The following is a 26808-nucleotide window of genomic DNA, read 5'->3' as shown; positions in this document are numbered from 1 at the left end:
ATCTAAAGAAAAGCATTTTTGTTGTACAAATGTTTGTTCTAGATACATCTTAAACATCGTGCCATGGTCTTTCTAGTATAATGTTGCAGACACGGGGGTCTGATAATTATGATTTTATTTTAGATAAATTGTTTAGGTGGACTTTCAAGTACAGAGTAGCACAAAACTTTCCTGTAGATATATACTTTCTAGTAGATCCATCATATACAATGAGAAATCTTAGAACACAGTTAGCAGATCTAGCTGATGACATAGGTTAGTAATATAGAAAATCGTAAAAAACACATCCAAAAACATAAAAAAACATGGCGTAGATCTACATTGTATGTATATACAATATTTTCTGGTCCTATGATTGAAGACAAGAGGACCTTAGAAATAGTTATCGTAGTTTTGTGAAATAAAAACAAACTGTTATGCTGTTCAGAGTCTTGGGATATTTGGATCATATAGAAAGCATACATAGTCTAATTTTTTTAATGCCTTTAATAGTTGATTCTGTGGATTCAGTTATTTTCCTGGATACCAATTTTCTTGGATTAAGGAAAACTTACATGTTCATGGGTTTTGATAAAGTCTGCATGCATGCCTATAGAAAATGTGTTATTCCTTGACCTGTACCCACAATATTAGCAAAAATTGGTATACAAAAAATAGTTATAAATCTACAGTATTAATAAAGCTTGATATTATTCTCACCCACAAAAAAGAGAGTGTTGTGATCAAAGTGTATGTTTGAAAGGTCAAGGTCAATACTAAATATATATTTAAGAGCTGATCTCAGAGAAAACCATGCAAAATTGCAAAAATTGTCCAGAAGCAACTATTGAGATTTGTGTTTTTGTGTTGTTTGTTAGAAGGTCCAATGACTCGGCATTACTTTGAAAGTGTTTCAAATTATATCTGTTTGTGCTATTTTAGTAACCCATGTTTCTATTTTTGCAAATGGGAAATCTGAAAATCTTTGATCTATCATTGAATTGCACAATTTTTGAACTCAGAATATTTTTATTCTGTCACTATATTAAAAATGTGAAGAGTTTCATTTTGTCAGCTTCTATTAGTACCTGTATGTGTTAAAGAATGGATGATTTTCTTGTTGTAAGTCATGATATCTAAGTCACATGGATGCTGATCTATATCTGCAATTAATAAATTTACAGAATTTCAATAAAGATTGAAAACATTATTGCTATCTTTAAAGTATGAGTTTAATTTAATTTTAGGTACTTCTATTCGAAATTTGACAACTGATTTTAGATTCGGATATGGAACATCAATGGACAAAGTAACTTTACCTTACACTCATACAACACCAGAATAGTAAGTAATTAAGTTCATACCAAACTTTTTTTTAGACATTTGATTTACATATTATGTAGTTCAATATTCTGTTAAAATGTTTTCATATATACTAATGAGGGATTATAATATGACTTGCTTCTTTTGCTTTGTGAATAAACACATGCTCTTCATCCAATATGTGTATATTGACTACTGCAAAATAATGAATTTTAGCAAATTGGCATGCATTTACAATATTTTTTAAAGTCTTAAATGATGCACAAGTTGTTACTTATTTATTTATCATGACTGCAATGTGTTGCAATTAGAAATTGACATATTTGACCTAAATAGGACAATCATTCACGCTGGCTGTTCAAAACTCCCCTCTCTGAAAAATCACATTGCCTGTCGCATGCTTGACTACAAAGAAAAACATTTACTTTTTTTGAGAAGTTTATGTCCTACTGTGATGGACGGGATGGAGTTAAGTTTTACCCATAATCAACCCATGAGTTTTCATTCTCTAACTTTAGTTTACCTTTGGGTGGTATCACTGTCGCTATTGAGTTTTGTCTCTTTCATCAATGAAAGTTGCTAATTTGCCATATCCACACTCTATTTTAATTTGCTTCAACCAAATATTATAAACTTTGACACAATGCTAATTACCACCAAACACAGATGAAGTTGATTTGGATGGCATCACTTTCACTGTTCCTGAGTTATGTTCAGTGGTCAATTGAAAATTTAAAGAATTTGCCATATATATATATTTACAAGCAAGAGCATCTTTGTCCCATGGACATATTGTTTAAAATAAATGTACTAAAAAAGACACTATATGAAAAATCATACATTGCCTAGCAGCCTATTGCTCATCATATGTTCTATTCACATATGGTATATACACAATAAATTACGTTGGTACATCTTGAGAACTTACATGTTTGGTTTAAAGTGTTGCTTGGTTTTTGGTTTTATTTATTTTCATTTCTTTTGGTGTGCAACAATAACATGACCCAGGACACATACTTTATATAGGAAACTCTGACAGGCCCATGAAGAATAAATACAAAAATTCAACAAAAGATTGTATGTGTAAGAAACTTGTAAAGATTTGATAGATTTGAAATTACAGTCATATAATAAGAAATGTGCCCAGAAAAAAACTATGTCTTTTGCCTTGAGCCTTATTACTTTTTTTTTCAGTTTACAAAATCCTTGTCCTGGTGATCCTAACCTTATCTGTGCTCCACCACATTCCTTTCTACACAGGCTGAATCTTACCAATGATGTACAAGCATTTAGAGTAAGTATAAACTAGACTTAAAACATCTTAAAAGTAGTTATAGACTGGCTTTGATTTTAAAAATAAAGTCTGAATAAAGGGATAAAAATGTTTACTTTTGTCATTTATGAAATTATGTTGGAATAGTAACAAAAAAAAGTAAATTGTTGAAATATTAAAACCGGAATTCTGATTCCTTTTTCCTTCATCTAGGAATAAAAATCATCCAGTGGTAAATCTTTTGAATAAGTAGATTACAGACCATTTATAATTGTCCCTTCTGCAAAAATAGCTGGGACAAGCTTCAATTCTGGTGTTCAGAAGTTTGGTGATAATGTAAACCACTAATAATATTTTCTGGAAGGGTTTATATCTAATGATTATATTTGTTCAGAAGTTGATGATAATGCGAACCACTCATCATATTTTCTAGATGGGTTATCTAATGACTATATTTGTTCAAAAGGTTGGTGATAATGTGAACCAATGATCATATTATCTGGTTATGTTATCTAATGACTATATTTATGTCCCACCTAGGGGCATGATGTTTTCAGTCTGCACATCCAATTATTCGTTGATCTGTTTATATGCCAACTTAAAACTTTGTTGTGGGATTATAAAATTTTGATGAATTTTTATAACAGGTAAATAGAAAATTGTCCCAGAACATACCATAATTATTAGGTTATTAGGTTTTTGAAGCATTTGTGTAATGGTTCTTATAAAAATATTATTTTTTACAGGCTGTTGTAAGAAATACCCAAACAACTGCAAACAGAGATAAAACGGAAGGGTTGTTAGATGGCGTGATGCAGGTTGCAGTTTGTGGGGTTTGTATTTGTCTAGTTATATAAACACTGTGTGTGATCCTAACCACTGGATATAGGTACCCATAGCCTGGTCTTCTGTTCATGGTCTAGGGAAAACATATGTACCTTTATGTTGGTACTGTATATGTTCTATAATGTTGTTTTTCTTAGACAATGAACAGAGAACAGGGCTAAGGCTACCTCTATATAATGAATGAATGAATAAATAATTTATATAAGTGCAACCTGAATTGCCATAATATAATACATATGTTATGAACAATGTTATTTTCAGCCAGCCTTATAGGCTTATGAAGCACTGTCATTATACCCTCACTTTAAAAAAGGGGGGTATACTGTTTTACCTCTGTCTGTTCATCCATCCTTCCGTCAGTCTTTCGGTCCGTCAGTCCGTACGTCCTATGAATATTGTTCATTGCATTTTTCTCAGGAACTTCAATACAAGGATTTCTGAAATTTGGTTTCAGGGTTTATATATCAGTCAGATAAACCGTGTGATGCGTTTTCAGATTCATCACTCGACAATTTCATGTTACCAAACACTTGTTAGATTTTACACATGATAGCCAAGTTGAAAATTTTTATCACATTTCCTTGGGAACTACAATACAAGGATTTCTGAAATATTGCATATTTTTACACTATTAATATTATCCACTTGCGGCTAGGCTATCATTAGTGAGCAGTTGCTTGCAGTTTCACTTGTTTTAAAACATTATAATACATGTATAGCTAAATTTGATTTGATATAATATATCAAGTTTTACAATTTGTACGTCGTGTAGTTTTGTTGAAGTAAAAGTCTTTATATAACATCTTGACTTATCCTTAAACAGTGTATGATAAAGTTTGTGTTTTTGGTTTGCTCGTTAACAGTTCTTTTAGTGCTTCTTCAGAGTTAACAGAGGTGAGTTCTCATTTGAGTTCGTTCCTTCTAGCAGAGTAACAGTCACACAAAAGCAAAAAGTGTTTTTCAGTTTCAGTCATATAAGAGTTGCATACTTTACAGATTCTCCAGTCGGCTGGAATAATTTGATATGGACCTCGTTGACTTCTAAAGGTAGTGTACCGCATCGAATCTAGCTAAGCCGATCGCTGTTTTCTGGACAAGAGGAATAATTTACAACTGCTCCTGAAATCAGGCAATTTCATAAGTCTACACTATGAACAAACTATATTACATTAATTGTTTACAAGTATAGAAGTCCATCCGAATCACCTGTTATTGCTGAAATCGGGGAGTTTTCCGAACACCCAAGAAAGTACGAATTGCTCTATACTGGAATCTTTCAAGTACATCATGACGCTTAGATCCCGATGCCCCTTACGCATAGTCCATTTCAGGGATAACCGTATTTTCATATATTTTTTGTATATGTAGCAAAGTCCATATTACCCATATGAAGATATTTTAATGTAAGTGATCCAAGTGCTCTACTAGCTGCTGTTGAGAGCTCTTTCAACAGTGTAGTCCATATTTTCAGATATCATTAAGCAGTTTAATTTGTCCATTCGTGTAATGTATCCAGCTGAGTTTGTAAACTGTGAGCACTTTCAGATATAAACAAAATATCATCTGCATATAGTAAGCAACTGACCATATCATTACTAATTGGAACTCCATACCATAGACTGTTAAATCTCTGGCACTTGGCTGTCTATGAAAAAAAGCAAAAATTGTCATAGCAAGGTAATCACCTTGACATACACCAGAATCTATTGAGAAACATTCCGTGAGTATACCAGGTGATAATCGGACAGCAACTTTTAGTTTTGAATAAAGACATCTGATCGTTTTGAACATATTCCCAGATATTCCTGAAGTTAAAAAGTTTATTCCACTAGACAGTGTGGTTGACTGAGTTGAACGCTTTGCTAAAGTTGACAAAACATAAGATTGAATGTATCCTAGACAAAATATCTTTTGGGTTAACAGAGACACTTCCTTCATCCATTATCATGCTATCGATATTTGTATTAGTTTTCCCCGGACCAAGTGGTGATGATACACAGTGGTTAAGGTATTTCAATATATAGTTTCTTGTTCTGAATATGCATGATATTATTGCCACTGGACATTAAGCCATCCCACATTATCAACCAATCAACAACTTCTTTGAAAGTATCAAGTATAAATATAAATAAAATAGAATGTAATAATGTTCACTAAAATAAAATTTTAAAAAGAATAACATTTTAATAAAGAAAAGATACATTTGTACTAACACTAACAAAAAATAATTAACAAATGAGAATAAGTCAATAAAACAAAATTGCTGACATTACTGTAAAATTTCAGTCTTATTGTACATGATACCATATTCTTATATTGACAAACTTTTTATATATTTACAGGATAAAATAGGATGGAGAAATAAAGCAAGAAGAATGTTGATATATGCCTCTGATGTTGATTATCATTTTGCAGGGGATGGAAAGGTAAAAAAATGCATACTTTAAATAACAAGGTTGGGCAAGATCTTGACAGCCAATTCAATTATTGTTTCTCAGGAGGACTAAAAACAACAGATTAACAATATTCAGTGTTGGAATTGCTTGTGGGGTGTGTTCCTTTGCATTATGATTGCCAACAGAATATTTTGGACAAATGTAATTTCAATCAATTTTGAATAGCATATAAAACCTATCAATAATTTTCGCTGAAATTCTAGCACCAAAATTATTTGCTCTTTCCAATCAATTATGATTTTAAGAATGATTTAAGTTTAAACATACTGAAAAATGAATAAACAACTAGATTAATTCAGTTTCAAAGCCTTTCAGGGGACAAATACCTTCTTATATTAAAAGTTGAGATCCCTGATTGTTTTGAAAATGGTACTGTATGTTGATTATATATGTTTACTTGAAAACTCTAGATCCAATCCTTTTAAAATTCTAGAATGATTAACATGAGATAATGGAGCTAAATAATCTGGGTTATTGGCTATTTTATCTTTGGCTAACGATTCATGAGGAAGTAATGGCCCTTTGTTGCCAATGACACTTATAAATTTGTGTAAACCTAGATTGCTGTTGTTTTGACAGCCTCTTGCTCAGTTTTTTAATCCGTTAGATAGTATTGATGTCTTGTATGTTTCAGTTGGCTGGTATTGTAAGACCTCATGATCTACAGTGTCATCTGGCTCCGGAAGGACCCAACATGAAATATACACATGATACCATATTGGTAAGTCATTTATAGTGGTTTTAATTTTTTGTTTTGAACTTCAGATTGAAATTCAAATTTGGATTGAACTCCATTTTGGCATTGTTTCCTATAATTGCCATTTGTCAAGGTATTTTTGTAATGTAGATGTATCAGAATTACATTATACATGTATTGACAAATAAATTATTGTATCATCTGCAAATAAATTCACTGTAGATGTATAATGACCAGTTGAAATATTATTTGTGTAATACAGGAAAAGACTTGGTCCAAGAATGGTTCACATTTTATACATTGTGACTTGGATGGAGAGTTGTCTCATTGACACTAATACCACATCTTTTTTTTCAAACTTTCTATTCCCCTCATAACCAGTTACAGTATTCTACATATAATAATATCTGTTTTAGGATCACCCATCACATATGGATAAATAAGTTACAGTATTTGTTATATATACATTATCTGTATTAGGATCACCCATCACATATGGATAAATAAGTTACAGTATTTGTTATATATACATTATCTGTTTCAGGATTACCCATCAATTGGACAGATAAGTTACAGTATTTGTTATATATACATTATCTGTTTCAGGATTACCCATCAATTGGACAGATAAGAAAAGCTATAACAGATAACAATATAAATGTTATATTTGTAATCGATAATCGTGAAGGCTACAAGAATTATTATGTCAAGCTAAACCCAGATATCCCAGGATCCTTTACAGAAGAATTATCTCAAGATGCTACCAACATCTTATCAATTATAAGAACTACATATGAGGTTTGTATTGTAGAATCAGGACAATTATAAGAACTACCTATGAGGTTTGTATTGTAGAATCAGGACAATTCTAGAAAAACAACAACCAGGTTTTAGTTTGATTGTACACTGAATATTACAACAGATATACCTTTTTTTGGAAAATGACACAGTCATTGTTCCAATACTGGCGACCTGAACTTCATTATATTTCTCTGCCTACAAACTGGAATCTGCTTGTGTTATCATTATGCATGATCATTGTGTAGTAATCAGCCAGGAACCAGTTTACACTCGGTTTCATATTTACTATTTTACAAACTAACTGGTTTCTGCTTGTAATCCACTTCACTCGAACAAAGTGTTGTAGGTTGACGGGAACCAGTTTAGAATTTGTAAACTACAAAATGTAATCGGTGATTGTTCATTCCGTTTTGGTGTTTCATACCGACTTATATGGTTTGAATAAGCTTAAGACCCTTCAAACATTAATGTGATAGGTATATTTTAAAAAGACTGTTTTACTTTCAAAGTCGTACTATAGTGATATCTGTCATGTACGGATTTCCACTCTCACCGGTTAATTTCTTCTTTTACACATGCTTTTGAAACTTTCTGTTAAACATCCCAAGTTTCAAAATTGTTTTTTGAGTGAATTAAACTTATTTTAACAATCATGAAGCGTTCCAGAATCATTTTCAAGCAGTTTCTTTTTCTCTTTGATGATGGAAAATAGGTTTTCACAAGAAATACCGCAAACGATGGCAGAGGAATTGAAACGTTCAAGTCAAGTCGTCACCTGGTTAAATTGGCATCTAGTCAAATCGGCACCTATTTGACGTCAATCTCGGCATCCAATAATATTTGTTATAATGTTTTCTATTCAATTAATTAATAACTGTTACCAAGTACATAGTGAATATGTTGTTGTGTATTTAGGTAAACAACGAAACCAAAGTGAATATGTGGTTGTGTATAAAGGTAAACAACAAAGCCCTTACCCAAGCTGTTGTTTTAACAATTAGACAATTATTAAAATGAAATGGAAAACTACGAGTCCCTTTCAATAAATCAAACTTTCATGCCAAATAATTAGCAAATTTAAGGTGTTTTTTTTTCAGTAAAGTTTAAACAGCATTAAACCAACAATCCTTTAAAATGCTCAACTGGTTAAAATAATGCATTAAAATATCCAATATCTCATGTATTAGTGTAAATAATTATGACGTATGGCAAGGCTATTTTATTTTTTTTCTGGGACGCCTTCCTACAACGTTCATAGGAAGGCGTCCCAGAAAAAAAATAACATAGCCTTGCGGTCATAGGAAGGTGTCCCAGAATAAAATTAAAAAAGCCTTGCCAGATGTAATAATTATTTGGACTACTCATATATATATCATTAAAAATACACCAAAAAAGTCATTTAGTTGAGAAAAATAAATATATACAAAATGTACATGAACACCCAAAAATGTGAAAGTTAGTATTTAACTCTTTTTGCTGAGATACTGAAAAAAATATATATTTAACATGGGTGACAAATTGACTATATCAGGTGTCGATTTAACCAGGTGCTGATTTGTCCAGGTGTCAATTTAACTAGGTGCTGGTTTGACTAGAATTCTTTGACAAATGTTTGAAATTACCTGAGTTTCATTAGACCTTTGATAACAGTAACAAAAAGATTATTTACTTATTATTTTGTGGGAGAAGGGGGTTCAGACTATGTGGTATCAGGTCTGTTCGCGCCCAATACACTTTCACACCCTACACGTTTGCACCTCGCACGTTCGCACCCTACACGTTTGCACCTCGCACGTTCGCACCCTACACGTTTGCACCTCGCACGTTCGCACCCAAGGTCCGTTCACACTCTACTCATTCGCGCTCACTTTTAATTCAAATTCAAGTTGAATAATTGGAAAATCATGATTGTTGTTTTAAATTGCTTTGGTGTAAATACTGAATGTATTTATAGCTCGGTATGAGTAAAACATTGAAGATTTTAAAGGAAAAACACAAAAGATAATTGTTTTTTACAGCTTGGTCCCTATGATCTGAAACAACGAAACAATAAAATATAGGAACCAAAATATAGCAATCCACTATTACAATGTATAACCAAAACATTATAAAATTAATTCAACACACAGAAAAAAACATAGTCAGAATCTCACTTAATTTTGAAACAAGTCAATGAAACAAAGTTATAGCAATACACTAACCAAAACATGATTAAGAGTATTCAACACAAAATAAAACATTGACAAAATGACACTTTATTTAGAAAGGATTATTATTATTTTTAACAATACACTATCCAAAACATGATTAAGATTTATTCAACACAAAAAAAAATGCTGTCTTACTTTATTTTGAGACAATGACAACAATTATACTTATAAAAAAACACTTGCTTACAGAGTTATTAAACACAAAACCAATTAAGATTAGTTGCGAACATGTAGGGTGTGAAAGTGAAAGGGGATGAACATGAGTGGGCGCAAACGTGAATGGGCGCGAACAGACCTGGATTCAGACTATGTACCAGTGAGAAATATACAAGCCTTTCTACGGTATTTATTTGTACAATTCAGGTAGTCTTGACCTATTCATTTGTCTTAAAAAAACCAGTCAGTTGTCACCTTCACTTCACACACACACATATACGAATATCAATTATATGCTTTCAAGACATGTTGCATTGTTAAACTAATTACGGTATGTGAAAATCAAGACTTGCATAAAAACTCTCAATATTAGAGACAGTGGCGTCTTTTTTCCTCAGAGCTTTCAGCCCTTAAATTAAGCTCACCTAGACCAAAGGGCCAAGTGAGTATTTCTCATCACTTAGCATCCGGGGTCTTTAACTTTTACAAAATTCTTCTCCTCTGAAACTACTGGGCCATTTAACCAAACTTGGACACAATCATCATTGGGTTATCTAGTTTAAAAATGTGTCCAGTGACCCTGCCAACCAACCAAGATAGCCACCATGTAGATGTAGATTTTGGCTTGTATCTCTGAAACCAAAGCATTTAGGGCAAATCTGACTGGAATATAATTGTTTATCGGGTCAAAATCCATCTGCCCTGAAATTTTCTGAAATTGAGGCTTACAACCCGTTGTTAGGTTGCTGCTCCAGAATTGGTAATTTTAAGGAAATTTTGCTGTTTTTGGTTATTATCTTGAATATTATTATAGATAGTGATAAACTGTAACAGCAAAAATGTTCAGCAAAGCTAGATCTACTTATATATCCAAAATGGTCAGTTGACCCCTAAAGGAGTTCTTGCCCTTTATAGTCAATTTTTTTACATTTTTTCATAAATACATAAATATTCACCTCTGAAACTACTGGGCCAAATTTAACCAAACTTGTTCATACTCATCTCCTTAACAATATATATTCTTGTAGGGGACAATACAACAAATGGAATGAATTTAAGGGGAAGTCCCTAGGGGGTCACCCACCTCCTCTTGTTTGAAAACTAGTTAACAGTCAAGATCCCCACCCCTAAACCATATGTATTCTTGTTTGGAAGAATAAAACACATCAAATGAAATGTAGGGAGAGTCCATAGGGGTCAACCCCCATCCCCTTCAATTCGGGAATATGCTGTTATCATGTAAACAGTCCCACCCCTAAAACCATATATTCTTGAATGGGACGATAAAACAAATCAAATGAAATTAAAGGGAAGTCCCTGGGGTCATCCCCACCCTGTTTACTTTGAGAATGTGCTATTTTCTTTTTAAACAGTCCAGATCCCTACCCCTAAACCATATATATTCTTGTACGGAAGAAAACACATCAAAGTCCCTGGTAGTCACCACCACCCCCTCCTGTTTGAATACTTGTAAATGGATGGGACCATAGGAATGGCGAGATATGGGACCTTTGTTTTGGAGACTTCGTAACAGCATCTTGTTACAATTACTTCTTGTTAAATAGTATTTAAGGTTGATTATGAGAGAATATAAAATAATTTAGCATGTGTTACATTATTTAGAATTTCAATTGGTTATCTTGAATGATTTATTTTCTCTTTTACAGAAACTGAGAGGTACAGTTAATTTTGTTAATGACGCTTTCCAAAATATTGACACCCAGTACTGGTCAGCTTGCGGAGGGTAAGTTATACACATGACATGTTTACTTCAGGGCAATATCATTAGTGGCCTTGCAACAACTGATTACTGTTCTTATAAATGGTAAAAATAATAGTACAGACATTTATTTGTTTAAATTGTTAAGAAAAACAGATGATTACTTCAATAGATATAAGAATATGTGGTCAAAGTGTCAATGAGACATTAACTCTTCATTAAGTCCAATTTGTAATAGAAAACCATTATAGGTCAAAGTACGGCATTCAACATGGAGCCTTGGCTCACCAAACAGTAAGCTACCAGGGGCTCCAAAAATGACTATTATAAAACCTGTAACTTAAACAGGAAATCCAATGGTCTAATCTATTTAAAAAATGAGAAGCACATTAACAAACAACAACCATTGATCATCAGGTTCTTGACTGAGAACAGGTGTAAACAAATGCAGCAGGTTTAAACATTTTAACAATATTTGACTGAAGTTAAATAAGCAGGGCTAACACTGTGGCATAATCAAGGGATATATAATCCAATATGTAAATAAGATACATGTGAACCCAACGCTTATATTTAAGTATGAATTGAAGTTTCTCCAATTTATGAAGGCTTCTCCGAGGTCACTTCCTTATTATGTGAAATGTAAAATATAATAATAAAAAAGAGTAAAACATGTGATCTTCAGAAAAGAGTAAAACATGTGATCTTCAAAAAAGAGTAAAACATGTGATCTTCAGAAAAGAGTAAAACATGTGATCTTCAGAAAAGAGTAAAACATGATATCTTCAGAAAAGAGTAAAACATGTGATCTTCAGAAAAGAGTAAAACATGTGATCTTCAGAAAAGAGTAAAACATGTGATCTTCAGAAAAGAGTAAAACAGGTGATCTTCAGAAAAGAGTAAAACATGTGATCTTCAGAAAAGAGTAAAACATGTGATCTTCAGAAAAGAGTAAAACATGTGATCTTCAGAAAAGAATAAAACAAGTGATCTTTAGACATGTTAGAGTAGATTTTTTTTTATTTCAGGAGAATATCACAAACTGATCAGAGATCAACATGTTCCAATATAACAGTAGGCCTTCCTGTAAGTTTATATTAAGCCAACTTAAGGTAGAACAAGGTTTTTTAGCGAAACCATGTTGCATAAGAATCTATCAAACCTTTTGGGATGTTATGAAATTCAAATAAACTGTTTTCATTTTAAAAATATCAGGATGTAGCATGTAATCAAAGTATAACCAATTCTAATGTGACATACTTCTCTTTTCTTTGTAAACAACACAGTGATTCAATTCTTGATATATCTATATTTAGACTCCAGGATGTACATAATAATAGTTGTTAAAATATACCTCCCATGTAGATCCACATGTATTGTAACCTATGCGCAAACACTATGACAATGTAGCTGTCTTGAAATTACAATTAGAAGAAAAAAAATGTGCAGAACCTATATTGTTATTCTAAGGCATAACAAAAAGAACCAATATATTAGAGCTAGGAAAATTGTACAAAATCAATAAAATAAAATTCTGCAAAATTCCATTAATTATTTTGGGCACATTAATGGCATTTCAAAACATGATGTCATACAAGTGAAAACACCAAAGCTTAAGGCTTTTTCCTTGCATTTACCCCCAAATTCGGATAATATTGCATGAAAATAAAGTTTTACAGTAGGTGTTGCTTTTTTCCCCTTTTCTATTGAACATTTTGCACATTTACTGATTTCAGCTGGTCAACATGGTGGCTCCATAGTTACAAACTGTCAACAGCAAATTGGACATTAGCTTTATACAACAATTTTTTTTACAAATGTTGGTTTTGAGGATTAAAAGAATTAAACAAATTTAGTGGTTATTTAAAAAAATAATTTATGCAAGCTACAGATTCATTAGATGTTTTAAGATTTACTAGATATTTTTAGAATTTATCGAACAGGGGTAAAATAGAACAGCTGCACACATGACATATGATACCAACCATAGCTTTAGTTTTTTTTAATGAACATATTTGTCCTGTTAGAATAAAAATATTTCATAGAAGCAATTGATTTGTTGTGAATTTACACATGACTTGGGCCGTGATTTTTGTTAATTTTTAATCCCTTCCTAATGGTAAATGCTCAGGATAGAATTGGAATGTCATGGCCATGTTATTTATTTCTAACAAATCTATGGCTTCCATGAATTATTTCTTAAATACATTATAATTATGTAATCAAAAATTATAAGATTAAACTTTCTTCTATCAAAAATAATAAATTTGGTTCTTAAGCTTATGTTTTTCTCTTGGCAGTGTATAAAACGGTTAATACTTAGATACTTCTGATTTGATGGAGCAGACAGTAGACTTTTTTTTGTGTGGAAAAAATGAAGAATTAAACAATTGCTTGAAGAACAGCTTTACATTCTTTTTCAGATAGATTTTGAGTTTCGTATGACCCTTAATATCAACAAATGTCCTGATAATATTAATGAAAGGACTGTGAGATCCTCAATCCATCCTGAGGGTCTAGAAGATAGACTAGATGTTAATGTGGAGTATATATGTGATTGTGATTGTCAGGCTCCAGGCCAAGCTGTAAGTCTAGTGTTATATTTCATACCCATATTGTATTTCTTTATTTTACAAATATTTGATATTTCATAAATAAAGGAGATGTGTTGGGTATACACCAAAGAGACAGCAAACAAATGTCATAAAAAAATAACAAAAGTCATTTAGAGGTCACCAATAAACATTTTAAACAAATTTTCCATCAAACAACATTGATGATTTTCAACAATATCAACTTAAGACAGCTCCATTTTAATTGAGTATGGATGTAAAGATTATGCAGGCGATATTAATTATGATAGTTTTATAAGAACTCATGATATTTTACATTAAAACAATCAGGTTATTAGAAAACAAAGGTACCCATCAATGACACAAAGTCATTATACCATCTTCGCTAGCCAAGGGTTACGATCCACTCCCGCTCTCTTCACCCTTGGCGGATTGAGATAAGATTTCGGAGACACAAGGTAAGGATTTTAATTGGTTGCAGTCAAAACTCGCTGCATCCAATCAAAATGCGCCAATAACATGATCACGTGTAAATGTAGAAAGTGTTTGTAAACAATTGCCACGTGTTTTTTGTGCAACAAGCCTTTACATCCCTAAACATACGACTATATTTAGTGAAAACTGGAATGTTTTTAATCAACAAATAGAAGTTCCTGTGTATGTTTCATGCACATATGCATGAATGTTGACGTATGCTTTCATTTCCGGCTTTACCAAGTGTGTAGAATCTAGACGCTACCGTGTTTTTACCTCCAAATTGAAGAGTTCAAGTGCTACCATTGGTCAAGACTAATTTATTCGGAATTGGCGTGATTTTTATCTTCCGATAGATGGCGCAACATTGTTATCACAAATGTTGGCTCAATCCGCCAAGGGTGAAGAGAGCGGGAGTGGATCGTAACCCTTGGCTAGCGAAGATGTCATTATACATGCACAGCGAAAACAACACAACAACAGTTTTATTAATATATATATATATATAAAAGAGGGCTTTGATTCCAATTCAAGACATGAAGGCATATAAGGTTATTTTTTTTAAGTTTAAAAATCAAATGCCATTGTTGAACATAAATCAGTAAATTGACCAATCCAAACTTCAGAAAATAAGGCATCAGAGGAAACAATTTTTAAATATGATTTAGGGAGTTTATTTCAGTATCAGATTTAGGAAGCCTTCATTTTAGAAAAAAGAATCACAGTAAATGAATAGGCTGACATCACTGCAATATTGTTTATGTCAAGTTACAGCTGATTTCAATGAGTGTGTTGCTAAAGTTAATTTTTTTGGTTAGCTTGCTTTCTAGCTGAACCATGAAGTCATTGTTAGGTAAGGTATACTACCCTCCTTCCGAAGTATCTTAGTCCTACAGACAGATAGATTGGTTATCTGTGGGACTGAGTCTATTTTAAAAGGACGGTAGTTTACCTAACCTAATAATGACTTCACAGTTCAGCTAGCAAGCAAGCTAACCAAAGATATGACCTTTGCCTACACACTCATTAAAATTGACTGTAAGGTTAAACTGATAAGTGTATATTAAGATATTTATCTTATGCATCTATTGTGTAGTGGTTACCTCCCCTGTTGACATTTGACTTTTTGTTGAAAGAAGCATTTGATACATTTATGTTTTCCATGTTCTGTATAGTTTTAGTAATTTTAGAGCTAATTTCATAATGCATGTAGAGCAAGTCTTTGGTTAGCTTGTTCGCTCTGTTGGTATATTGTACAAGTTTAATTAGGATAATAACGCCCAATCAAATTTAAATATTATATATACAGGTTTAACTATGCCTATATACATTTTTTGAAGATGACAATCTAAATAACAAAGCTTCTGTAAGCACTTATACAAACAAAGCAAGAAAGCTAACCAACATGTTACTCTACATGCATAAGGAAATCAGCTCTAGCAATAACACATTTCATTTAATTATGCTTTTATTTCTATTGATATACTTTGCTATTTTAAATAACAATCAGGTTTCTTTAAATATTTTGACAATGATTTGTAGGTAGAGAACTCGACGGATTGTAACAGACAGGGACGATTGGAGTGTGGTGTATGTCACTGTAATGACGGTTGGTCAGGTGATAAGTGTGATTGTGACATTAGTAAGACACAAGAAGAAACATGTGGTCAGACGTAGGTTATTTTTCTTATACTAAAATTTTTTGTCTGAATGAAGACCTTGAACACATATCATATACAGCACTCAAAAGACAATAATGTTCTTTTACTTGGTTGTCATCTTGTCCCCTTAAACTGCTTGAAATCATGGATATACATCAATGAGACATTATCCTGACAACACAAAAAAAAACCACATTCTAAAACCTAAAGCAATTACGTTGAGAGGTCAACATCTAATGTTCACCAGTTAGTTTTAATCATCAAGTGTATTGTAAATTAGTGATTAAATAAAAAGAGCCAATGAAAGATCTGCCTTAAAAACAAAATATCCTTCATGACAAACATTAATATGTTGATACAGACAACTGTGACACATTTTTAGCAGTCAACCCTCCCTCTTATATTATTTGAGATATTGTCATAATAATAAAAGAGTAAATCTAGGGCAAGAGGTTCACATTTTAAGTAAACAAATATTAACCCCATTCTAATGAAATTTTCAGGACTGATGGTGTGAATTATATCATATGCAGTAATGTAGGGGAGTGTCAATGTGGTAAATGTGTATGTCCTGATGACTACACAGGAGAATACTGTGAATGCTACAACAAGGGGTGTGGTGGATATATTGGAACAGGAGAACTTTGTAATGGTAGGTACACAGCCCTAAAGACCAACAAATAAAGGTGGAAATGGATATGTAGATCATATATAACCGAATTTGATATGCAGTTATTAAACGTAAATACATTTTGATATAGGTTGTTATGAAAAGGGTGGTCATTTTTATATGAAATTTGGCAAAATAATGACTCATATTTTTGGCACATCCATGTATGCCCAATAATAGGAAGTGACCTCCATTGGAGACTTCGATATCACTCAATATAGTCTAAAATTTTCAATACAATCATGAATCAGCTTTAAGGAGGCTCGCGGGTATAAAATTTTCAGGAAAATATCAAACGTTTATTTTTCATTACAAATTTTATTAATTGCCTTAAGAAGTTGTTACTTTAGTATATGGTACAAAATTATTCCAAAAAATTAATACGTGTTGGCCCCAGGTGACTTTTAAAATGTAGATATCATTGAAAAAGCTCCAAATTATCTCCCTTTGGTGCAAAAATGCCATTTTTTTGGCATTAAAATTAAAAATCTTTTTTAACTCATGGTTGACCTATATTTTTTATTATTGTTTTTGAAAAAGCTGTACATAAACTAAATAATAGTAAAATTTAAGCGATTTCTGTAATTTAATTCTTTTTTAATTTCTATATTACCGCTTTTTCTCCTATTAGTTCAACAGAAAAAAAGGACATTAGTCAAAAAGTATGCTTTTTTTAAGGCAGATTGTGAGCGTAAATGAACGGTGACCCCATTTTTTTATTTCATTTTTCTATTAGGTATAAGATAAAGTTAATTTATAGAAAAATATAGCGAAATCTTATATTAAATAAAAAAATTGATTTAGACCCGCGAGCCCCCTTAACCCTTTCCTCCATAATGACACCTTTTGACGCCACCCCCCTTACTCCATAATGACGCCTTTTGACGCCTGTGTAGTACCTCAGTTGAAACACTTTGACTACAAAGTGTCTGCAGTTGACTTAATAAAATTTGTATCCAATATGAAAAGGAATATCATAGGAATATCCGACTTAACTTTATTTGATGAAATAGTTGTTTTTCGCAATGCCTTAATACTTTAAAGCATATGTTCAGCATTTTATCAAAAAAATCCTATGCGAATCAAGTATGCAAAAAAAAAATTTCAATGGCGGAAAGGGTTAAGCAAGTTTTAATACAACCTCAAAAAACAGTTGTATATCTGTATCAAGTTTGTGTAGTCCAAAGACATTTGGTTTCCAGACAATAACTTTAATATAAGTGAATAGAAATCTATGAAATTTTAACACAAGGTTCATAACCACAAAAGGCAGGTTTCGATTGATTTTAAGGGGTTGTGGTCCTAACAGTCTAGGAATTAGAGGCCAACATGGCACAAATAAGAATTTTTCTAGTTTCCAGACAATATCTTGTGGAACGATCTATGGATTTCTCTGAAATTGTACCACAATGTTCCATACCAGAAAGGGATGGTTAGGATTGACTTTGGGGGTTATGGCTCAAACTGTCAAAATAAGGGGCAAACTGAAAAAAAACCAAGGGTGTCCTGGTTTAATGGACAATTTCTTTTAAGTTAAATGTTAAATTTGTATTACCTCCCTTATACTGCTTTAAATTATTAAATGTGTAATTATGGTTGCAAACTCCATTGGAAATTTGAATTGAAATTTTGACCATATCTTGAGGGAGAGAATTGTTTTTTTGGAAAAAAGGAGGGGGAGTGAAACAAAATTATGGTGGTGGGGAGGAATAAAAAAGAAATGGGGATGGGTTTTTTTAAGATTTCACCACCATTATTATGTTTCACTCCCCCTCCTTTTTGCCCAAAAAATAAAGGGTGGGGTGCGGTTAATCAATTTTTTTTTTTTTTTTTAGGGGGGTCAATTCTCAACAACTTAGTGTATTACAAAAAACAAAAGGGGGTAATTTTATTTTTTTGAGGGGTGGGGGTAAAGTAGGGGTCATTTTGCAACAGCATTGTGTATTGCACCATAGCAAAAAATTGAATATGCATTCAAATCATATAAACAATTCTAAGTTCTTTGACTACAGTTATTCTGTTATTATCCTATTATGCGTCATATATTTAGTTAAAATCCAAATTCAGACCTGTATTAAGCAGGAATATTGTGTCCATTTTTGCAAAAACTTTTCAGGGTTTGACCTCTGCGGTCGTATTCAACTGTGCTTTGCAAATCAATTTATTTGTTATTATTGAAATAAAAAAAGTGTCCATGCTTTTGATTTTAATGAAATAATGTTTTCAATATATTTATAGGAAATGGTATGTGTCAGTGCTCTAGCTGTGTTTGTAATGAAGGTTACAATGGCACAACCTGTGACTGCCCTACAGCAACAGATTCTTGTACTAATAATAATGGGGTAAGCATATTTACTCTCAAAAATCCTGTTTTTATCTGGTTTTGAGTGTAACGGTTAGTCAGTTTTAAATGGCATTACAGTTCTTGAGTTATGTCCCTTTATGTTATTTCATGCAATCGGGGAATTCACCATTTATTTGTAATATAGATACTTTCTACTTGAGTCATACAATGTAAATTTAAACTAAGAATGTCAGTATGATATGAATTATGAATCTAAACAAGGATACAATAGATATAGGAAGATGTGGTGTGAGTGCCAATGAGACAACTCTCCATCAATGTTTCTTTTTATAATCAAATATTGTCAGTAAATCTGCGGGTTTTTTTTATTTGTTCAAAAAGAGAAACACCTTCATTCATGCATATTTATTTCTATACAGCAAATGTGGGGGACAGATTAGATATAAATCTTCCCAAATTTATTTTAATCTTAAAATTGTACTCATTGTCATATTTCAATTTAAAAAAGATGAAATCTGATATTGAGGTATACATTAAAAATTTGTTATTAATTTAACTGCAGAAGAATATATTATTAACTACCACCAAATTTTTACAAATTTTAATATGTTGTTTTTTTTCAGACAACATGTTCTGATCGTGGTCAGTGTGTCTGTGGAAAATGTGTGTGTGATGATAACAACTATCGAGGAGACCAATGTCAGGAATGTCCAGTAAGTATCAACAATATTATTGCAACTTTTTAATTTCATAGACAACGGTATGTGTGCCGCCCTTAGTTTCTAGAGATAGTTTTTTTATATCATTCTACTGTGCTAAGAATGGAAATTATCTTGTCAAATTAAGATCAAAGGAAAATTTTGAAAAGTAACGATAATTCTATTTATACACACTGTTTTCAATTTCATCATCATGGATAATTATGTCAGAACAATTGCAAGTTTACTTGTATTGTGAACCTAGTGGTTCAGATTAGACCAATATATAGAAATCATCAGGATTATAGATAATGGGAACATTAAATGGTTTTATTTAGACCGATACTAGTGTGAACAGGGTCTAACTCTGTGATTCTTGTCTTGAGGAAGTGTAATTTATAAAGTTAACCATGTGTCAATGAGTTGTCCACTTAAATTTATAATACTTTTGTGATTGTAGACTTGTCCTGGTCAGTGTAAAGCAAACCAAGACTGTGCAGAATGTGTTGGCTTCAAACAGGGTAAACTCAGTGAATCAGATTGTGCAGCACAATGTATCCATGTTTCTACTGATGCTGTTTTACCAGGTAGGTCTAGGGTGACAATGGTAACTACTGATGCTGTTTTACCAGGTAGGTCTTAGTCTAGGGTGACAATGGTAACTACTGATGCTGTTTTACCAGGTAGGTCTTAGTCTAGGGTGATAATGGTAACTACTGATGCTGTTTTACCAGGTAGGTCTTAGTCTAGGGGGACAATGGTAACTACTGATGCTGTTTTACCAGGTGGGTCTTAGTCTAGGGTGACAATGGTAACTACTGATGCTGTTTTACCAGGTAGGTCTTAGTCTAGGGTGATAATGGTAACTACTTGTAATGTCTTGACAAAGCAGGTGATTATTGTTAAAATGTATCATCCAATTAATGAAGCTTGATAGATATTTAATCTGTTTTATTGAGAAAATCGTGTTTCTATGATTCTAGCTAAAAAAAAATGTAACTGTATTAGTATTGAATGCTTCTTTTTATAACTTCATAGGGTTCTAAAAGCGTTAAGCTTCCGAGCTTCATACAGAATGTACTTTGGTCAACACTTTTACACCCCAATGAAGTTTCAAAAAGAAGTATTCAATTCTTAAATAACAAAGGAACTATGTTTATTGATGTTCTTTTCTTTGGCTCCCTCCAGCAATAATAACTGGCCACAACGAAATACCTGAAAAGTGATGTTAAAATCAAATGGATGTTCTTTGTCATGGGATAGAAACTGTAAAGTAGTCACCAAAAACAATTTCAAATAAACTTTTATAAATGTTTTTGAAGATGTAATAATCTAATAATATAATGTATTTTCAGTTGAGAATATAACCAAGTGTCAGTTCTTTGATGAGGAAGGATGCCAGATTGAGTTTACTTATGAATATGATGAACAGTTTGAACTTAAAGTTGTAGTAAAAGATACAAAAAGTAAGTACTAACTAATGAACAGCAATAGCTTGCTTAATTACGGAGACCTTCTTTAAATTTTAAGCTGGCAATTTGAATTTAAATTTGTTGTAAACAATATTCCTGTAACATTTTGTCTTTATGGAATATTGTTATCAGAATTCAAAAACAAAAAAATAAAACCTCACAGGCCTAGGTAGAATGAGCAAGGATTAAACTCCATAAAAATTAGCTGCCATATATACAGAATTTAATTATAGAATAACTCATCCTACAATTAAAGTATATAAATATTTTCAAGGAGTGATCTAAGACAACCCACATTAATTCATGTATGTGTATAGGTCATGAGTTTATTATCATTGTTGTTGGGTCTATTGTTGAACATTTTTTTTATATTTAAATTCTTGGAAAAGTCATTCTTTTTATAACATTGACAATGGACTTTTTAATGGAAATAAAGCAAAATGAAAAGAACTAAATCATTTTCTACAAATTCTTAAAGGGGCACTAGCTACTAGATTTATCAAAAATCTAAAGTAAGATTTTTTTTGTTCAATCAATAATGAAAGTGAAATGGTGAAATAATAATTCACTTTTAGCAGCCAAAATGGTTCAATTTTGTAAAATTAAGCTATGAAACACTGATAATTGATTATTAACTTGCAAGTGAATAATTTTACCTCATTAAATCTGTTTTCATGTGAACTTTAATTTAATCCCCTAGCTAGAGATTGACAACACATGCATTGTATGTGTACTGGTTATTTAAAGAAAAAGAATGTGAACAATGATAGTGGAACTATGATAAATCATTTGATTACTGATTTGATCCACATAAAATCATTCTTATACGGTTTAAAACAATGAGAAACATATATTTTTAATTACAAATGAAAGTGAACCAACGCCTGGTGAGTTTGTAGTAAGGTAGAGTACTTGAAGTGGTTACCTCGCCTATGCAGGGTCGTTTTGATAAAACACAAAAATGTAGAGAGTCTTATAACAACAACACTTGAGGGACTGCTGCATACAATTTATTGTTTGACATGTTTTCTGTGCCTGGGGCCTATATACTTTTAATCTATAAATTAAAATCAAATAGACCTATAAAATCCAATTGCACGTGTTGGGTTAATCTATTCATATCTTTATTTATGTTTACATCACTTATATGGTCATCTGAGGTCAAATTGATAGTTAATTAGATGGCGTCTGGACTAAAAAAAACTAACCTACATATTATCTACCCCATGCTCTTTAAACTGTTTATTTTAGACTTTTGATAGTTTGGAGAATGTTTTACATTGTTATAAATCACATATGAGAATTTGAGTCAAATCAGTGACCATGCATTTGACACCTAGTGCCCCTTTAATTGTATTGATGCAATGTGATTAACAACTTCTTGATAACATGCATTATTTGACGTGAGAGGAGTGAAATAATGGGATTGGTTCACATTTGAAATGAGGGCTTTTTATTTCTCTGGGAAATCACTTTAATTCATTGCAAACAATGTAGAAATGTAAATGAACTGGTTTCTTGTGTTATCAGTTGAATGTGTCTGATTAAGTAAAGTAGGTGATGATATAAATGTTGGGATGTTTGACACAAAAATAGGTGACTTCATTAATGAAGCAGAACACTTTTTTGTACATTGATAACTATAAGTAGTGATTTAGTTTTTGTCAATTTGTCCGTGCCATAAAAACTTATACTAGAAACGACATGTCAGAGCTTCTTGAAACTTGGTATCAAGCTTCATGTGATATACTTATTGATGAATTTCAGATTTAGTTGTCATCCACTTCCTGTTTACTGAATATTTGAATATCAAAACACTCAATTGCCATGTACAAAATGTTGGTCTCTCTCAGAAACTTCACATCATGGCTTCCTCAAATTAGGAATCAACCAACGTTTGACCTCACCTCAATGTGTTGTCTACAGTCTACCAAATATTTCTATATGTACTTTGTAACATAAATGAATAAAACATATCGTAGATGGAGATTTCAATAATTGTCTTTTTTTTGTAGCTTGTCCACCAGGGCCACCTGATGCCACTACTTTAGCTCTAGGTGTAAGTGGTGCCATCTTTTTGGTTGGATTACTGCTGCTATTGATATGGAAACTGTTGACCTCATGTTTAGATGGCATGGAGTATAAGAAATTTGCAACAGAAATAAATGATCCTAAATGGGGTTTTGTAAGTTTTAAAAACTAATTATTTTTCATGTGCTTTTGTAATAATTGTGTAATACATGAATGACAGTTGATAAAACCTGACTTGTATGATGATGTTAATAAATATGATGCCAATTATGCTGGACCAGAAGTGCAGTTAAACAATAAATTCTTTTCAATGGTGCTGGAGAGAATAATGATATTTAAAAAAAAAATAATTCCCAAATACCCTATAAAGCTTGATTTTGTCTATTATCTGTTTACTATCTATGCAATATCCTTTAAGGACACTGGGCCAAATGGGTCATCTCTAAGTTGATGAGGTTAGATATTTTATGTGTTTATACTGCTAAACAATAATATTTGAAACCTAATTATAAATGGAACATTAAAGTAAAACTGTGTTTGTGTCTTTATCAGTTTGGGGTTTACATCCTTTAAAATAAGGGAGAATGTAGCAATGTACTAAAATATGTTCATCAATCTTCAGTGTTATTGTATCCAACCTAACCTTCTGTTTAGGGTGTCAAACATCAGCTTGTATACTTCAATTAATGAAATGTGTTCACAATACTGGGGTCTTATATCAGTCTACATGGAGATATTTTAAAAGTGTTCAAATTGCATAAGCGAAGTCATGTTTTATAAAAAAAAATCCATGTTTGAAACATTATGCAAAAAGGGTTGGAAATGTCTTAGTTATTTAACCGTATATGTTAGGTATCTTAGACTTCTTGACATATACCCCTCCCCCAAACAATATAAATAAAAAATCTCCTTTTTTTGTATACAAAGAAATTTTAAACTGCATTATCTGCGATATATTCAATTGATGAGAAGATGAAAACTGACAATGATTTCATTTATTATTAGATATTATTTTCTATCACAGGAGAAGAACCCAATCTATAAGGACTGTATAACAGAAGTCCAGAATCCAATGTGTGATATACCTAAAGGACCGGATGGACCAGGTGCAGAAGGAATGGACAGTGTAGTTTTTAGGAAGAAATAATGTTCTGTTGTTCACCAATTTCTTCGAACATTCGAAGTGCAATAGTGTTTCTGTTGAGATTTAACTAAAATAGATAATATACATAACTTTGTATGTAAAAAATAACTATAATTTAGACAAAACTTCATTCAAAAGGAGGGGGAAAATTTTTAATGAACCACAAATAAAAGAGATTAGACTCAGGGTTGTTCTAGAAAAACAATATAACATGATGATTTCAGGGTATCATTTTCACTATCATTACTCACTAATTTGGAAAAGAAATCTCTCTGATTCCTAAAAGATAAATTTTAAACTTGCTATATACATTATTTGCCTTAATACATGCCAAATACCAATACAATTTGTCCTGGAATTCATGTAAAAGGCTACATATCAAAAGAAGCCATATAGAAGAAGTTTAAGTCTGTCTTACTGGATATGTGTGTACTTTATCAATGCATATTACCCCTATAACACTGATGATTCCAGAACTTTGTAAATTGTACAAAAAGCTTGTTTATATTCCTTATTTTAATACAATTCTTACTTAATGATTTTTGGTCATTCTGATTGAAAAAGTTGTAATTATTTATATTCCTCAACAACATGTATTTGTTGATAACAAATGAAAATAAAATCTTTATATTAAAATTGACAACATTCACTTATATTTTTGATACAAGGTGAATTAATGTATACCATATTTAATGCAGCTGTGTGATTGTTTTTTAGCTATAAACTTTTTAAAAGTAATTCTACTTTTTTGGGGAGAATGTAATCTCTGGATTTTTATATGGAAATGCATGGAGAAAACTCAGGGAAAATGCAAAGATAACACTAGCACTATGAATAAAGAATTAGCATTTTTTCAATGTTAAGAAAAAAATGAAACGATTGATGCAGTGAAAATTAGAGACATAGCATCCATTCCTGGGAACTAATGAATAATTTTGTTGCCTAATACTTTGTGTATAAAATAATCAATGTTTTATTGCATTTGGTAGCATGTTAATCTTGTGTATCTGTTGCTTCTGTATATGTACAGATTCTGACTGCCTGAGAAAATTGTTATGTAAATTTAAAGAACCAATTGCTGATATCTGACAGACAAATATGCCTTTCTTTCTTTCATTATATATGGTGAACTGCCAACAGAGACTGCCATATAAAGAGTAAATGTTATAATACAAAATCAGAAGACTGTTTCTGTTGAATGGATATATAATTGTATAGTATTATGTTTGCTGGAATCATATTAAGAATGTGCTTTGTTATTTCTTTCATTAAATTTTGTATTTTTTATATCTTTCTTATTTCTAGTTTATGTTTTGAATTGCCTAGGGGTGGTGTAATCTTAATATTGTCATTGTACTGTTCAGTTTAAATGACAACATTTTCCAGCTTTATCCATAGCAACACATTGAATCAGCAGGAATGGTCAATAGGCTGTTAAAGTTTTATTTAAATATTTTTATCCATAGAATAGATATAAAATGGATGTGGTAAGAAACTGTTTTTCACACCTATATATCTTCTCAGAATGATGGTTTACATTTCAATACTAACCACACATCAACTTTTATGCTTATAAGAAGCAACATATTACTAATAGTTTTGATAATTTTTTCTATGGATATACAGACTATGTAGACTTAAAGTCAGGGATATACTTTCTTAGAAATTTACAACTAATTCACATGGTAAACACCCTATAGCATATACCATACAAGAAATCCATGATACTAAATAGGTCAAGGGTGGCTTGTTTAGAAATTGTACTAAGATTATCCACAAAACAAGATGACTGCCAAACAACTAAAAACAATACATGTAGGACAAAACATATAGTTTTAGGATTAATGCTGTTGCATTGTCAATCATTTCAGACTGAGAGTTGGGCAACTATTAGTCATAAAAATAACATGAATGTCTTAAAAGAAAAATATTTAAACATATATTAAGGTATATTTGAACTGGATTAACAGGAAGGGTCAATTGACCAAAATAGTTCATTTTAAATGTTTGAATCTAACAAACATTAAATATGCTGCTTCATGAAAAATAAATTATGCTTTTATGACAAGTATAATTTTTTTATGACATATAAGTTATTAAACCTTATGACATAAGTGCATATGCTCTATGGACAGTGCTTCAAATGAACTATATGTGCCTGTCCCAAACCAGGAAAATATTCTTCATAAGTTGTCTTTGGTTGCTGTGTAACATATTTGATTTTCGTTCATTATTTAGTGTATGAATATGGCCTTTAGTTTTCTCGTTAGATTTTTTTTTACATTCGTCAAATCCGAGCATTTAATAGCTGACAACGTG

General features: G+C 31.7%; 1 protein-coding gene across 2 annotated transcripts in view; it reads left to right on the top strand.

The window, feature by feature from the left end:
* LOC134706730 (integrin beta-1-A-like) overlaps positions 1–25776 on the top strand; it is a 38074-nt gene extending 12298 nt beyond the window's left edge. For both annotated transcript variants that reach the window (XM_063565930.1, XM_063565928.1), the window contains exons 5-22: positions 124–255; positions 1227–1323; positions 2497–2596; positions 3322–3408; positions 5764–5847; positions 6512–6598; positions 7181–7372; positions 11409–11485; positions 12490–12547; positions 13885–14046; positions 16051–16181; positions 16673–16821; positions 19078–19181; positions 19768–19857; positions 20303–20429; positions 21198–21308; positions 23330–23499; positions 24370–25776. In XM_063565930.1, the coding sequence (XP_063422000.1) occupies positions 124–255; positions 1227–1323; positions 2497–2596; positions 3322–3408; positions 5764–5847; positions 6512–6598; positions 7181–7372; positions 11409–11485; positions 12490–12547; positions 13885–14046; positions 16051–16181; positions 16673–16821; positions 19078–19181; positions 19768–19857; positions 20303–20429; positions 21198–21308; positions 23330–23499; positions 24370–24492 (2081 nt within the window). In that variant the 3' untranslated portion in view covers positions 24493–25776. The remainder of the gene's footprint in view (positions 1–123; positions 256–1226; positions 1324–2496; positions 2597–3321; positions 3409–5763; positions 5848–6511; positions 6599–7180; positions 7373–11408; positions 11486–12489; positions 12548–13884; positions 14047–16050; positions 16182–16672; positions 16822–19077; positions 19182–19767; positions 19858–20302; positions 20430–21197; positions 21309–23329; positions 23500–24369) is intronic.
* The last annotated feature ends 1032 nt before the right edge of the window (positions 25777–26808 follow it).

This window comes from Mytilus trossulus, chromosome 2 (assembly GCF_036588685.1).
Source record: "Mytilus trossulus isolate FHL-02 chromosome 2, PNRI_Mtr1.1.1.hap1, whole genome shotgun sequence".
NCBI lineage: Eukaryota > Metazoa > Mollusca > Bivalvia > Mytilida > Mytilidae > Mytilus > Mytilus trossulus.
The sequence above is the reverse complement of the archived record's forward strand: the minus strand, read 5'-3'. Positions and strand labels throughout refer to the sequence as shown.